The following is a 16,781-nucleotide window of genomic DNA, read 5'->3' as shown; positions in this document are numbered from 1 at the left end:
CATTCCGATAATTGCTACTTTCACAGTGTTGATATTACTGGTCATAATTCGAAAAACAAGAAGGTAATAAGCTACCCTAACCTTCCGCCCTCCATCCGACCAGTAGGGCATGTTGTAGATTTGCCGGTTCCTGAACCACCAGATGATTTAAATTCTTTTCCAACAGAAGTATTTTCTGATGTACAATCTGATTTAGATGAACCAGATGATGATGAATTTCATTGTAATACAGAAAGTCTAGAGCCCAAATTGTTTAACCAAATTGTTAACCTTGGTCCGAGTAAAGATCTGGGCTTAACAAAAGAAAAAGCTGAATTGCTTGGCTCTAGATTAAAAGAAAAGAACTTATTGGCAGTTGGAACCAGTATATACATGTATAGAAAGAGGGAGCAGCAATTTTCCAAGTTTTTTTCAACAAGAAGGAGATTTAAATACTGTTCAAACATTCCCAGTCTGATGAGTGAATTTGGTATTGAATACAAAAAGGAAGACTGGAGGCTATTCACTGATTCATCCTAAACTAGTATAAGGCTGTTTTATTACGCAATGGTGACTAGTATGCATGTATACCTGTTAGACATTCTGTACATATGAAAGCAAGCTGTGAAAACCTAGAAATAGTGCTAAATAAAATAGGCTACTCTGCTCATGGCTTTACCAAATTTCCATGTTTCTTGTGTGAATGGGACAGTAGGGCTTGGGATCAACACTGGTGCAGAAAGCACTGGCCTGTGATGGAGTGTTTAAAACCTGGTGAGAAGAACATTCTATACAAAAAAACATTGTAGATCCAAAGAACGTACTCCTACCAGCTCTACATATAAAGTTAGGCCTAATAAAACAGTTTGTAAAGGCTTTGCCTAAAGATGGACCCTGTTTTAAGTATCTCTGCCAAAAGTTTCCACACTTTCTGAAGCTAAACTGAAAGAAAGCATCTTTGTCGGGCCTGACTTTAGAAAATTGATGTTAACTTTGAATCCACAATGACCTTAAATTAGAAAGAAGCGTGGGTGTCATTCAAGCAAGTTGTTACAAATTTCTTAGGACATCAAAAAACCCATAATATGTTTCCATTATAGCTACAATGTTAAAGAAGTTTAAAACTTTTGGGTGTTTAATGATCCTGAAAGGTCACTGTTTGAACAGTCACCTTGATTACTTCCTGGATAATATGGGAGATGTTAGTGAGGAGCAAGGAGAGCATTTTCAGCAGGACATTAAAGTGATGAAAAAACACTACCAAGGCCGCTGGAACACAAACACGGTGGGGGACTACTGTTGGTCACTTCACCAAAAAGTCCAGCAAGTGACTCATCGTAGAAAAAGCTACACAAGAAGCTTCAAAGAAAAAAAGAGAGAGAAAACACAAATAAATTCCAGCTGACAAGGGAAACCTCTATTAACACACATTGTTTTAAATAGCTTACTTTAAATACAAACCATGTTTATGTTGTAACAAGCCATTTCATTAATTTCCCCTGTTTACCATATACTTTATGCTATATAATAAACAGCATATTGCTCGAAAACTATGGGTGATACAAAAAAACAAAGGCTAGATTTGGATTCAGCTTATAAAAATCTATAAAGATCAGCTATCAAAGTAAAAAAGAAAGTTTTTCATTGGCCTGTGTGGTCTGTCTGTGTTTAGATCTTGCGTTTTAAATAGCATATGACTCCAGTATCTCTACAGCTAGAGTTTCCCCTTTTGGTTCTAGCCACACACACACTTGAACCTATTCTTGTATTAACATAAATAATTTTATTCAGTTGTACAATATAATCCATACTGTTGTTGGACAAATTATGTTTTACAGGTTAGTTCAGCAGCAGAGTTCAGATGTTTTTCCATATCCGATTTAGATGTATGACATTTTTTACCAAAACAGGGTGTATATGCCCCAGGAAATCCGGGAAAAACCCAGTAATGTTCCATTGTGTTAGTTCTCATTAAATATTTTTAATATTGACTGCTAAGAATTGATAGTCTATCATACAATTTTACTTTAGCCCAGTAATGCAGCAATAAAAGATAAACGAGATAATAACACAAAAATAAAACTTCAGTTGCAAAGAAAGTGCACCATTTACAACAACAAAACACAGTGCACACATAAGTGTCTGCCAACAGCAAAATTCATCAAAAGTATTTATGATGAAGACCATGAAATACCTCATAACAAAACATTTGGTTCACAGAGCTGCAATTTAAGCTGTGCTCTTAGGATTCTGCCTAACCACACCCTCAGAAAAACAGCAAAAAAAATTTCAACAACCAATATATGTGATCATACTGCATTATAGTAATCCAAACAGTTATCTTTTCTTAACTGTGTGTTTGCGCTACTTAACATGGATGTTGCTCTTGGCTGACACAGTTTTACTAGGGTCTTTGCAGAGGATGCTGGGAGCAGAAGTTTGCTATCAGCTTGTAGCACATTGGCTGCTGAGACAAGCCCAGCATCCTTTTCCCAAAGCAGCAAGCTTATAGCAAATAAAAGAAACGAACATTTAATGCTGGTGTGTCCAGCTTACCTGAACCACACTGGAAAAAGACGAATATTTTTGGACTGCACATAATGTACTTAACATTAATAATTTCTGCTGAACTTACATGTGCTGGGAGTTTCACTTTGAAAGTGTTTAATTTATCTTATCTGTACATAAATGGAAACACCCCCCCCCCCCCCCCACACACACACACACACACACACACACACACACACACACACACACACACACACACAAAAATTGTGTGATAGTTGCTCACTTCTTGGGCCGCATGTGGTCTGTGGGTTGGACACCCTGTATGTTATGGATTAATGTTTCATATAAGTGACATGGAAATTTATGGCAAGTCACTAGAAGAACCAGGTACAGCCGCTTCTCTCATTTTTGTAAATAATATTAACAATCACTGCACACAACAGTGAGGACCGAGTAAAAGTGTGTGACCTAGTACATCACATTTTCTGTGCTCTGAATATCTGCTGTCATTGGCTGGCGAGTTCAAGTGACATGAGCTATGACTAGCTGACAAGAACACATCACCATATCAATTTCAGTGCTTCTGAAGCTATCATGCTCAGTTTGGTGGAATTTGCATTTATATTTTCATAATATGAAAATATGCAGTTGCCTAAAATGCCAGGAAGGAGTTCTATGCTGATGTATAAAACCATTACCATTCAAATGATTGGTAAGTTTTATAGCTCTGAGGGAAATTTTGTTGAAGCTTAACATGGAAAAAATGTATTTTCACCCAGAGTATAGTGTATTTTCTCCCCATGTCCGTGTATACACCCTGTTAGATGTTTCTTAACCTGAAAATAACGAGATCAAACCGTTCACTTAACCCTCAGCCATCACAATGACAACAAACAAAAAACACACACACAAACTGAAGTAGTTGTAAATGTAACTCTACATAAATGGCTAATTATATTCCATAATATTTGTTTCGTGGATCATTGGTTAACCAAACACCATGTTTGATTTCCCATAGACTTTCATACATAGACAATAGTTTTGTCATTTGTATCATCATATCAATCTTTTTGGCACTTTTTCCGGCGTAACATATGCACTACCTCTTTCATTTGTTTCATGATTAAAATTGTTTTGCAGTTTTCAGGTACTGAAGTAGCCTTGATCCATCATTACATTTGAGTTCAGGTTGCATACAGAAACAGTACTAAGTTCATTATTCAGTTACTTAGCCACTCTATTATACGCAAGAGTACAATCAGCTTTTGTGGTCTTTTAATAACTTATGTAAAATCAATTGTATAAAAAATGAAAACCATGTGAAGTGAAGTATTTTCATGTCCTTCGTTCCCATAAAGTATAGCAAACAATTCTCTGCAGCAATGTACAATACTTCATAATAAAAAGTACAGGCTGCAACCCTGTGTAGAAGGTACTTCCCGCGGAAGTGAATCATATCTAAAATGACGTTTATAAGATAACAAATGCTTGACAAGAAATATCACATGTTAAGTAGTACCAGGATGAAAATTTTTAGTGGTGTGTGAATAAGAGTAAGTTTGAGTAAGTAGAATACACTTCAATTCAGTCTCTGTAATAATAATTCTGGACTTCAACACTCTACGCCATGCATCTTACTTGTATTTACATTTCCCATGTGGTGTAGATATATAATTTGCAATGTGTTCATGTGACTAATAATTTTTCTTCTCTGTTTTAATGTTGCTTGTGCAGAATTAGCCAGTGGGCACTTGGATACAGTTCTGCCAGATTTGGAAGCCGGGCCAAGTTCATCTCTTTCTGTGGATGACCTGGATGCTAGTCTTGGCGTCAATGAACTTTCAAGACCATCGTCACATGCATCATTATCTGATCCATTGTCTCCTTCTATACAAGATTTTTCTGATGAAGAATCTGATATTTCGAGTGACCTTGAAGTAAATTAGTTGCCTTGACACTCACTATGAGACTGTGAAAATGTGTATGTTCTTGCTGGAGTGTTGCATCGTATCAGTTTTACAAGTGTATATTTATTTCTTCTTCTTCTTCTTCCTTCTCCTCCCCCCTCCTACTGCCTTCCCCCCTCCCCCTCATTCTTATTCATTGAATCTCTTGTCTGAAAGTATTGCAGTCTTAGACATTGTTTTTTGAACTGCCTGGTGCTTAATTCTATTTATATGTGTATTTATAGGGCTGCAAAAGGCTGGTACTGTTGTCTTTTCCTTATTTCTCAGTTTGTTACTACTTTAGCACCCTACCAGCAAGTCATATTCACCGTCCAGCCAGATAAATATTAGTACATTTTTCACTGTAATAATTGACAGGAGAATTGCAGTTGTAAGAAGCCTTTGGACAGTGTGTTATTTGACAGGGACCATAGTAATTGGATCTTTAAGCTTGAATTTATGGAATAAAATTTTATGATCATTGTACATTGAAAGAGCTTCAGTAACATTGTAAGAAAGTCTGTGTAATTTTAAATTGGATTTACACAGGTTTTTTTTTCTTTTTTTTTTGTTTGTTCAATATTTCAAAAGAAGAGCGTTGCAAGAAATGGGCTTGTAATTGGCAACAACCATATATTTCACTGGCACTTTACAGATGATTTGTTGTTACAATAGTCAGTCATGGTATGAAAGTTTAATGCCACAGTTAGATCCACACTACAATATTTTCTTCTGCTATGTAGTTGCTTTTACTAGTTGTTACAAATACAAAGCGTTCTCTTATTCCAATTTTAGTGTCTCTCACGACAGTGGAATGAGGATGTGACTGTTGATATAAAGAAAAATTGCAACTAATAAAATATATTTTTAAAATTAATAACTGAGCTGCAATTAACATGGTAAAGTTTCTTTCTGGCAGTTATTACTGTAAGTTGATTGTGGCCTGTGGAGAGCCATCAAAAAGTTTTTCACTACATAGAGCACATTTTATCAGGTACAAATGGAGGGTGAAAAATCACAGTGCTTTCTTTACTCTAATTTTTTGTTTTTATATGAAATATGAACTTACATTAGTGTGTTGCAATGGTTGTACGTAGCTATGCAATAAACACTGTAAATAGAAAGTCTGTGATTGTTTACCTTAAATGGTAGTCTTTGAGAGCTTCTTGAGTGTGATTAATATTGTATAAAAATGTAAACAATTGTTAATAGTGATGTTCCTTGTTATGAGGAATTCTGGCAGGACTAGATTTCTGCTGTAACTTTTAAATGCCTCTTTGCTTTCATTCCAAAATGAGATGAGGCTAATCAGATGTAACTCAGGATACCATGTGCCCAATGATTTCAGTGAAATTATTTTTACGAAGCACCCTTGTATGTGGGGATATCCAAGACTGTTGGATACTGTTTTGAATGTAGTGTAGACTTGTTTTATAGTAAAATGTAATTAGGTTGCATGCATACATTTGTGCATTTGTACATCATTGTCGTCATCATCATCATAATTTTACATGTTAAAACAATAAAACTGCAATGATTGCTGCTGCATCTTTTGTTGGTGATTACATAATAAATATTATTTAATGCTGTTATAATTAACCTCAAGGTGCCTGCACTAGATTTCATATGAAAGTCCAGTCCCTTTCTACACCCTGGGTATAACATACAGTAAGTATTGAAGTTGTAAACAATGAATCCTACATGTAGATATGAGATTATTAAGAGTGGGCATCACTGACTTTATTGTGCAATCATACTGTGAGAAAGACTACAACAGAACATTGTCTTAACATCAAGAGCTCTGTGGTTTTACTCTTTCCCTCATTAATGTGATCTATAATAGAGTTGGCAAAAGATTTCCGACAGTTGAAATGGTCTTGGTGTGGCTGCTTTGCATGTCTACCTCAGTCAGTTACATACCACGATTTTGAATGCGTGTCTAGACAACGGCTCGTCGCAGCTATATAAATAAATATTGTGGGGGGGGGGGGGGGGGGGTGGGTTTCCTGCAGCTGTTGGGCAGTTGAAAATTGTCAACGGTGAAGCCATCTGTTAGGGATATTCTTTTGCCAACTCTGCTATAGGATTCAGATTATATTCTTCTGCATCCGATATTTTCTGATTGAACACTTCAGTCACACATTAAAAACCAATAAAGTGTATGTAATCATTGAAACAGTTTATAAACTTTTGTTTGCCCTGGCTTAGGTAAGTGGCCTGATTAATGAAATGCTGCTTATGATTTGTTGGAAAGTAATTAACAGCTGATTTGTTTCAAAGGCACATTTTTCAGTTACAATCAGTTTTCTACAAGTGTTAGAGTATGATTTTTGTAAGGTTTGCAACAGTCTGTTTTCACAACACAGATTCCAATATAAGAATAAAAAATTACAGTCTCAGTGTTACATAGTAACTGTTGGTAGTGTGTGTGATATATAGAGGGAAACATATATCTAAAAACAAAGATGATGTAACTTACCAAAGGAAAGCGTTGGTATGTTGATAGTGACACTAACAAACACACAAACAAAATTCAAGCTTTCGCAACCCATGGTTGCTTCATCAGGAAAGAGGGAAAGACGAAAGGATGTGGGTTTTAAGGGAGAGGGTAAGGAGTCATTCCAATCCCAGGAGCAGAAAGACTTACCTTAGTGGGAAAAAAGGACAGGTATACACTCACATACACACACACATCCACCCGCACATACACCAGATATCTTCCAGATATACAGTTGTATAGTTAATAATTTGGGAGGAGATTTCGCAATTTCCGTTAAGTTCGATCAAAGAATGTTTACTGAAATCACGTTCTATGAATATGATTGGTGTATGTGCGGATGGATATGTGTGTGTATGCGAGTGTATACCTGTCCTTTTTTCCCCACTAAGGTAAGTCTTTCTGCTCCTGGGATTGGAATGACTCCTTACCCTCTCACTTAAAACCCACATCCTTTCGTCTTTCCCTCTCCTTCCTGATGAAGCAACCGCGGGTTGCGAAAGCTTGAATTTTGTTTGTTTGTGTGTTTGTTAGTGTCACTATCAACATACCAACGCTTTCGTTTGGTAAGTTACATCATCTTTGTTTTTAGATATATTTTTCCCACGTGGAATGTTTCTCTCTCTCTCTCTCTCTCTCTCTCTCTCTCTCTCTCTCTCTCTCTCTCTCTAGAGAGAGAGAGAGAGAGAGAGAGAGAGAGAGAGAGAGAGAGAGTTTGAGTTTTCACTCGATGTTGGTATTATGCCAGATGTGGTCAACGACAGTGAAACAGTAGTCATATTTTTAGCATTGCTTGATATGATCAGGTGAGCCAGGCAATGTCGGCCATCGGCAGAACTGCCCATCGTTGACTGCACTGTGAATGTATCCTCATCTATCGCATGCAGTGCAACGCCTCCTTATAATCTTTCAGATTTTGCGAGGAAGACTTGACAGCAGCGTGAAATGGTTCCTGGTTAGTGACAAATATGAAGACCTCGGTAGTCCTTCAACTGATGGAGGAAAGGGAGATACTCTTAAAGTGAGAACGACAAGGCATGTAGACAATAATAAGTGGTGAAGAACAGCCACAGTTTGTAATTTGCTAAATGCCACTGGTGGCATGGAGCCTTATAAGTTAAAGAGGCATCTTGAAACCAAACATCCTGTATTAACAGGGAAAACAAAAAGAATTATTTGTTAGGAAACTAAATGTTTTATTGTCTACCCAGAAGAACTTTGCTGAAATGACGAATGTGACTTCCAGAGCCCTTCTAGCCTTTTACCAGGTTTCGCGTAGGATTGCTAAATGTGACAAATCTCACAAACAGTCAAACATTTTGGTTTTACCAGCAGCTATTGATATAGTATCAACAATGTTTGGTGACTCATTTGCTCAACAGTTGAAAATAACGCAGTGTGTAGAAGAATTTGACATTTTTGACGATTCACTCAACCAGTTAATTGATAACTTATGTAACAGCTGTTTTGCACTTAAAGTGGGCAAAGTGAATGATATTCCTAAAGATGTTCATTTGATTGGTTATGTTAGTTTTGTTCATGACGTGAACATTTGAGAGGAATTGCTTTTCTGTCAGTCAATACTGAAGATAGCTACAGTTCAGTCTCTTGACATGATCAGTACTTTTTAAATCAAAACACGATATCTTGGAATAGATGCATTGGAGTATGCACAGATGGGCTCACTCGGCATCTGAAATTCATGGAGGGTTGTAAGTGAAAGTTAAAGCTGCAGCCCCTGATGCATATGGGCCCACTGTCTAATACATGAGGAGACTCTGGCTGCTAAAGAATCTAGCCCAACCCTCCATTAAGTGCTGCAAATGGTTATAGAAGCAGTTAATAATATTAAAGCAAATTCTGTAATTTAGGGCTTTTTAAAATGCTACCTGAGAACATGTGTGCTGAATTATTTTTTTTAGTGTAATATTCAGTGGCTGTACAGGGGCAAAGTACTAAAAGGAATGTTTGAAGTGAGGAATGAGGTATTCTGTTTCTTAAAGGAGAGAAGTCACTCCACTCTCTGGCAGACAGTTTCGGCAACATCTTTTCTATGGAAAATGACATATGTCACTGACACATTCTTAACGTTTCACTTCACTAATCAGGCGAATGTACTATCTTGGAGAGAAAGAGTGAAGCCATTCATAAAGAAATTAGAGCTGTGTCAAAAACGAGTGGGAAGTGACATGCTAGATGTGTTCCCTACTGTAATGTCAGAGTTAGAGGACACAGGTAATCTTATACTTCAAACGGAGGTAAAAGCCTGCCTCCTTCATCATCTCGCAACAATAAAGGTGCTCTTCAAAAAGTATTTTAGTGACGATTTTGAATAAATTTAATTGAATTAAAAATCCTTTCAAAAATGGTCTTGGGCCATAATGTCTAAATATAAAAGAGCATGAGCAACTTATTGGTCTCATTTGACATAAAAGCTTTCTGAGTATGGTACCAAATGTAACGTAAAACTATACAGGAGAAACCCAATTTTGGCCACTGTAACCATGGCCATAATATTGGTTTCTCCAGTACAGATTTACGTTGTGTGGCACCACATTCAGAAATCTTGCCGATCTCATAATACTTCACTGAAGAGTAATTTTAATGAAGTGTCTTCGTTCGAGTCTTTGGTACATATTAGCGAGGAATTCCAAAACACTGAGCCAAAATGCAATGAAGATCTTGATTCCTCTTGCAACATCATAGCTGCCAAAACTGGTCTCACATTAGTATGAAGTCGAACTACCATTCAAAGTAGAGTGTAAGCAAAGAGCTCCAAGTTACTGTTTCTGCTGCTGCACCACGTCCTGAGAAACTGCTTTCTCAAAACGAAGTCCATCCATCACACTGAACTTTGCTGTTTAAATTTTTAATGATCTTGTAAACCTTGTTTGCTGAACTGTAAATATTGCCCATTTCACAATTTTTGGATAAATGAAGATGTTATAAAGATGAAAAATTTGTTCCATATTTTAGTTGTAATAATTCATTTAGTTTTGGGTGCTGTTGTGTAAAATCCTTCTAAATTGAATTTGGTAAAACAGAGAATAAGGTAAAGATAATATTAAATTATTTTTATTAGTAAAACAGGCCTTAGAGGAAAAAAAGTTTGAGAACCACAATGCAATATACCATTGTACAGTTCTACTTGCAACATTAAAAAAAAACTACAGAAAAATGTCATTTTATAACTTACTGATTAATGCAGACATCTTAGAGATAAAATATATTCTGAACCTGTAATAGTAGAAACAGGATACTGGATGGAATCACATTTGAAAAAGAGATGAAATATTTGAATACAAATGAGAATAAATTATTTTTTCCAGATTAACCTCAAACAAAACAGCAGAATGCAGACTTTTCTTGGGCAGAGAGGCAATTTTATTGGAGGGAGTGAAATATGGTGGCTTGCAATGGAGTTATTGGCTTCTGATGATAGTCTGACCATTAAGATTTAGGTTTTCTGTAGCTCATTTTAAGTAAAACTAGAAATAAAACCAGTAAAAAAATTGCAGTCAATACTTTGCTGAGTAATTTTTAACTAAATACCTCACATCAGTTAATTCTGACTAGGAAAAACAATTGATTAGATCAGTGGTCGTCAAACATTCTTGCTCAAGAACCAGTACTGATATTGTGGGGCAGCACCTTGGCCTCACATGTACCAATCTTATTATTAATTGTAACCTACATAAATTAGTATATTATCAGCCCCCAATAGACTAGTTATAGTAAGGGCATGATAAGTTGTCCCCCAAGTGGCTATTGATCGTTGAAAATCTGCAGTATTTTGTGTTAATTGTTCTCAGTTTCAGATCGCTGCCACACTTGGCAGCCTCCAAGTTGTGGCACTGGAATTGCCTGACGAACATATGATTGATTAATTAATAACAACAATTTTACATATTTAAATGCATTATACCATATGAGAGATGGATCATAAATCTTTACTAAATATTTTTAATATAAATTTTCTTGTATTCATTAAGTTACATAACAACCACCATAATTTAATTTCAAATACTGTCTTAATTTACTGATGTATTCCTTGCTACAAATGTGTAGTGAATTTGAAGATGACAGTATCTATGATGCGCATTCACTAATCCATGTTACTTCCTTTTGAAATTAATAGCATAGCAGCTGATCAGAATAAGGCACGCACACTGTGAGTTATCAGAACTGGAAGACAAACAATAATTCTCCTTATCACATCTAGCTTTGCACAGTTGCTGTGCTACTTACCCCTCCGCCTGAAGTAAGCAGTCAACTTTATCTAGATCAGTCAAATTCACCAAAATCAATTAAAATTAACCACATCCTAACATACATTTGCCCTGCACATTGTCCTTATTTTTTTATAGGCAGGAAAACTTCCTCTTAAGAAACTGTTAATGTTAGTTGACATTTTTTTTTATTTGCCTATTGGTTGCTAGATGCATTTTAGTATAAAATGCAGCTGAGAGGTGCAGACCACTGGACTAGCTCAATACCACTTTCACTGAAAGTCCACTTGCTATCTCTGAGAAACTTGTCAATCTTGTTTGCATAGATTAATTTGAACGCGTCATTAACATTTTTCAATGCCAGTAGTAGGTAGAGGCGGTAAGCAATTTAGTGCAGATCTCATGCAAGTCTGAATGAATTTTTACGATATTGTTGAGTATGTTACTGTTTGAATGGACAGTGCCTGCAAATACAATGATTTGACCTTTTTAATCAGAGAAAGTTGGAGGCTTCAAGGGTGCAATTTGTTGTCAGTCTCTCATAATTTAACTTTATGGATATGTTTATGTCAAATTTTATCAACAAATAATATAATTTTGAGGATAACATCAAATTTTATTCAATATACCTGAACTGTTAATTTTAGGGAATGTTGTGGAGTGAAAGATGTAGTGTCAAATATTGATATGCTTTGAACTTGTAGAGGGATGAATGAATTGAGTAGACAAATCAAGTATATGAGACGAGTGTGGATGGGACATTTGGAAGGGGTTGACCTCAGCGAATCTACTTTAGTCAGATTGATGTGGTTTTTGCAAAACCCACTTCAGAGTAATTAAGTTAATAACAGTGTAACTATCTATATTTTAAGTTTAAAGTATTTGACTCTCAAAAGAATTCTCATTGTTGATACGTGGCTTTTTCAACCAATGAATTTGCTGACCACTGCTGTACGTGATTTCCTTTGTCCACAGTATTAAAAGATACTCTGACTGACATGTGGATAATGAGATGTCATTCAGTTGTATAGACATATTTGTGGTTTGATAAACAACTTCCCAGCACAAAATGGTGTTATCAAAGATTGGAAGGTATTGTGTGTCATCCAGTCTTAATTTAAAAGAACTGTGCATTTGACTGTAACATGATTAAGAAAATGTGTCTGGTGATTACATTGTGTTAAAGAATGAATTTTTCTGTAGCATTTGAACAAGATAGCCACTTAATTGCTTTCTGTTAGTGGAAATCCATTTGTAACAGATAAGTCATTTTATAAGGGGGAAGGGGAGATATTTAAATATGAAAATCATATACCTCATCAGATTACCAAATACATTTGGATCAGTATTTCCTAATATTATCCTGTTTGTATTTGACACAGAAAGGTGATAATACTAGATGAAAGGCTAGTCTTGCGAGCATTACATTTTGCTGATGTTTTTATCATGGAATTACGTTTGTTGCAAACTGATTTCTACGTAAGTATGTCTATGATACCAATATAGTTGCATGTTGAGACGGTGGGAAGGAACTGCTTGTGGTATCAAATTTGCTATGTGCCACTAAACTCCATCCAGTAAAGGGTGTTCTGAACTATCAAATGGCACTGTAGCAGATGTCACATTCGTTTACTTGGTGTGACAATGAGAAACTGCAGTTCACATACAAATTACAAAACTTCATATCTGTTTAGTTTGTTGATTCGGAGGAGGAGACTAAATAGCAAGGTCATCAGATTAGGGAAGGAAGTCGGCCGTATCCTTTCAAAGGAACCATCCTGGCATTTACCTGAAGCAATTTGGGGAAATCACAGAAAACCAATCAGGATGGCCACACACAGGTTTGAAGCGTTGCCTCCTGGATGTGAGTCCAATGTGCTAACCACTGCAGCACCTCTCTCAGTTTCATGCCTGAGGTGCAATATTGTGACATGTTAGCTTTTCACCATGAGTTACTTGAAGAAAAAAAAAAATGTTGACACAAAGAATGTGTGATCTTTGGCTTCCCTCTGACAACCATGCCTCCATCCTTGCTACCCTCCCTGTTGCTTCATAACCTGTGTTGTGAGTAACTAAATCCACTTTCCCTTCTTCCCTTTTTTCCCCTCTCTCCTCCCTGATGAAGGAACATTTATTCCGAAAGCTAGGAACATAAATTTTTGGTTGTTTTTGTGTGTCTATCGGCTGTATTGAGCTGAGGTAAGTACTGGCCAGCCCCTCATCTCTTTGTTAGTATTTGTTTCACATCTGTATATGAGATTTTCCATTAATCATTTAGAATGTGTTTTAGGATTAATGCACAACTGTGAAGGTATGTCATGAAATAACAGAAGTTTAATTAAAAATCTGGATAATATGAACTGATTCTTCAAGTATCCGCCAAAAGTGTGTTAGTAAGAAGAAAACATCTTGAATTCAATATGAAAGTGACTATATTATGATATACAGTGGAGTAAAGCAGGCACAAAGAGCAAGTAAGGGTGTTGCCATCTACATTCAAAGAAAGTGGGAATATAAACTATGAACATGTAAGTGAATGGATTGCACTAGTAGGAATACAAGGTTCAAGAGGAATCTTATGAATAACTTACACCCAAGAAGAAGGAATCATTGATGATTCCAAGGCCTTTTACATACAATTAGAGGTGGTGGAGATATACAAATTCAAAAACTTATACGTACCTTTGGAGAAAACATATGTAATAAAACAGATAACTACCCAGAGATTCTGATACTTGCAATCATTTAAAGCTTGCCAATAGTTTCTTTAGGAGGAAGAACATACACAAATTTACCTGGTCAGCATCAGGATGTAGGTCTATTGCAGATTATATAATAATAAATGAGGGATTTCCTGGACAGGTTAGAGATAACCAGAGTTGATCAAGCAGTTGATATTGGTTCAGATCACTTCTTATTGGTGTCAGTTACTGACATCTATGCAAAATGGAGAAAACTGTAGAGACCAATTAAGGATCAAAACTGAAAACAGGTTCTTAAAGCTTACCCTTTAGAAGATGGCAGCATAAGAGATCTCTACCAAAAGTGGACAACAAAAACGTTATCAAATTTAGAAATGGCAAAAGATTTGGAAGAACTTAAAAATAACTGTATCAAACCTAACTAACGAGGGTGTGGTGAAGAAAAGGAAATAAAGAAACATACAGAAGAAAGGTTTGGATGCCTGAGATGGATACAGCAATTAAAGAAAACAATGAGCTTTCAGAACTTACATAAATAATCTGACTAATGAAAAGTACAATGAATATAAAGAGAAGAAAAATATAATGTGTAAATCTTAAAGCACATACAGAATCGTGGGAACGCTCTTTTAGCAATATAAAGTGCAATTTTCATGGCAGACAAACTGTTACTTGTGGTGAAATCGCTCAATAGACAAGAAAAATGATCATATACATGTTAATACTGTAATATAGCTGAGAATGAATGGATAGCTCATTATAAAAAAATTGTGGTATGAGGATACTTTAATTCAGAGATTACCTGGACTACACTAAAGGCCTGGATGATATTGATATGAGAGAACTGACAGAAGCTTCAAAAGCTACCAAAAATAGGAAGTCCATCAGTTTGGATGGTATTAATGTGGAAATATGGAGGGTTATTCCTACATTGAAGACTTCTTCACATACTGAATCAATGTGGCAGAAATGTGGAGGGACCAACACACTGGCTGAGAGCCACAGTAGGGCCTAATGTAGATCTTTAAACAGGACAATAAAAATAAAAGTAGTAACTATCAAGGTATAAGCCACCTGGATTCAGACTATTAATTATATGCCAAAATCCTGAATACAAGACTTGAAAATATCACGGAAAAGCAAATATCTGAAAAACAATAAAGTTTTAGAAAAGGACGATCAACTGTTGACAATGTTTTTACAGCGCAACAAGTTGCAGAAAAAAAAAGGAAAATCCATCTTGCATTTGTGGATTTTAAGAAAGCAATCGATAATGTTGTTGTTGTGGTCTTCAGTCCTGAGACTGGTTTGATGCAGCTCTCCATGCTACCCTATCCTGTGCAAGCCGCTTCATCTCCCAGTACCTACTGCAACCTACATCCTTCTGAATCTGTTTAGTGTATTCATCTCTTGGTCTACCTCTACGATTTTTACCCTCCACGCTGCCCTCCAATGCTAAATTTGTGATCCCTTCATGCCTCAGAACATGTCCTACCAACCGGTCCCTTCTTCTCGTCAAGTTGTGCCACAAACTCCTCTTCTCCCCAATTCTATTCAATACCCCCTCATTAGTTATGTGACTTACCCATCTAATCTTCAGCATTCTTCTGTAGCACCACATTTTAAAAGCTTCTATTCTCTTCCTGTCCAAACTATTTATCGTCCATGTTTCACTTCCATACATGGCTACACTCCATACAAATAATTTCAGAAATGACTTCCTGACACTTAAATTTATACTCGATGTTAACAAAATTCTCTTCTTCAGAAACGCTTTCCTTGCCATTGCCAGTCTACATTTTATATCTTCTCTCCTTTGACCATCATTAGTTATTTTTCTCCCCAAATAGCAAAACTCCTTTACTACTTTGAGTGTCTCATTTCCTAATGTAATTCCCTCAGCATCACCCGACTTAATTCGACTACATTCCATTAACCTAGTTTTGCAATTGTTGATGTTCATCTTATACCCTCCTTTCTAGACATTATCCATTCCGTTCAACTGCTCTTCCAAGTCCTTTGCTGTCTCTGACAGAATTACAATGTCATTGGCGAGCCTCAAAGTTTTTATTTCTTCTCCATGGATTTTAATACCTACTCCGAACTTTTGTTTCGTTTCCTTTAGTGCTTGCTCAATATACAGGTTGAATAACATCGGGGATAGGCTACAACCCTGTCTCACTCCCTTCCCAACCACTGCTTCCTTTCATACCCCACGACTCTTGTAACTGCCATCTGGTTTCTGTACAAATTGTAAATAGCCTTTCGCTCCCAGCATTTTACCCCTGCCACCTTTAGAATTTGGAAGAGAGTATTCCAGTCAACATTGTCAAAAGCTTTCTCTAAGTCTGCAAATGCTACAAACGTAGGTTTGCCTTTCCTTAATCTTTCTTCTAAGGTAAGTCGTAAGGTCAGTATTGCCTCGCGTGTTCCAATATTTCTACGGAATCCAAACTGATGTTCCTCGATGTCGGCTTCTACCAGTTTTTCCATTCGTCCGTAAAGAATTCGTGTTAGTATTTTGCAGCTGTGACTTATTAAACTGACAGTTCGGTAATTTTCACATCTGTCAACACCTGCTTTCTTTGGGATTTGAATTATTATATTCTTCTTGAAGTCTGAGGGTACTTCGCCGGTCTCATACATCTTCCTCACCAGATGGTAGAGTTTTGTCAGGACTGGCTCTCCCAAGGCAGTCAGTAGTTCTAATGGAATGTTGTCTACTCCCGGGGTCTTGTTTTGGCTCTGGTCTTTCAGCGCTCTGTCAAAATCTTCACGCAGTATCATATCTCCCATTTCATCTTCATCTACATTCTCTTCCATTTTTATAATATTATCCTCAAGTACATCGCCCTTGTATAGGCCCTCTATTTACTCCTTCCATGTTTCTGCTTTCCCTTCTTTGGGTAGAACTGGGTTT

The 16,781-nt window shown here is 36.5% G+C and overlaps 1 protein-coding gene across 1 annotated transcript in view; it reads left to right on the top strand.

Moving 5' to 3' along the window:
• LOC126335409 (transcription factor Dp-1-like) overlaps window positions 1-5,981 on the top strand; it is a 172,459-nt gene extending 166,478 nt beyond the window's left edge. Inside the window, exon 11 of the mRNA XM_049998677.1 lies at window positions 4,222-5,981. Within this exon, the coding sequence (XP_049854634.1) occupies window positions 4,222-4,433 (212 nt within the window). The 3' untranslated portion in view covers window positions 4,434-5,981. The remainder of the gene's footprint in view (window positions 1-4,221) is intronic.
• The last annotated feature ends 10,800 nt before the right edge of the window (window positions 5,982-16,781 follow it).

This window comes from Schistocerca gregaria, chromosome 2 (genome assembly GCF_023897955.1).
Source record: "Schistocerca gregaria isolate iqSchGreg1 chromosome 2, iqSchGreg1.2, whole genome shotgun sequence".
In the NCBI taxonomy this organism is placed as follows: Eukaryota; Metazoa; Arthropoda; class Insecta; order Orthoptera; family Acrididae; genus Schistocerca; species Schistocerca gregaria.
Note: the sequence above shows the minus strand (reverse complement) of the source record. Positions and strands in the feature narration are given on the sequence as shown.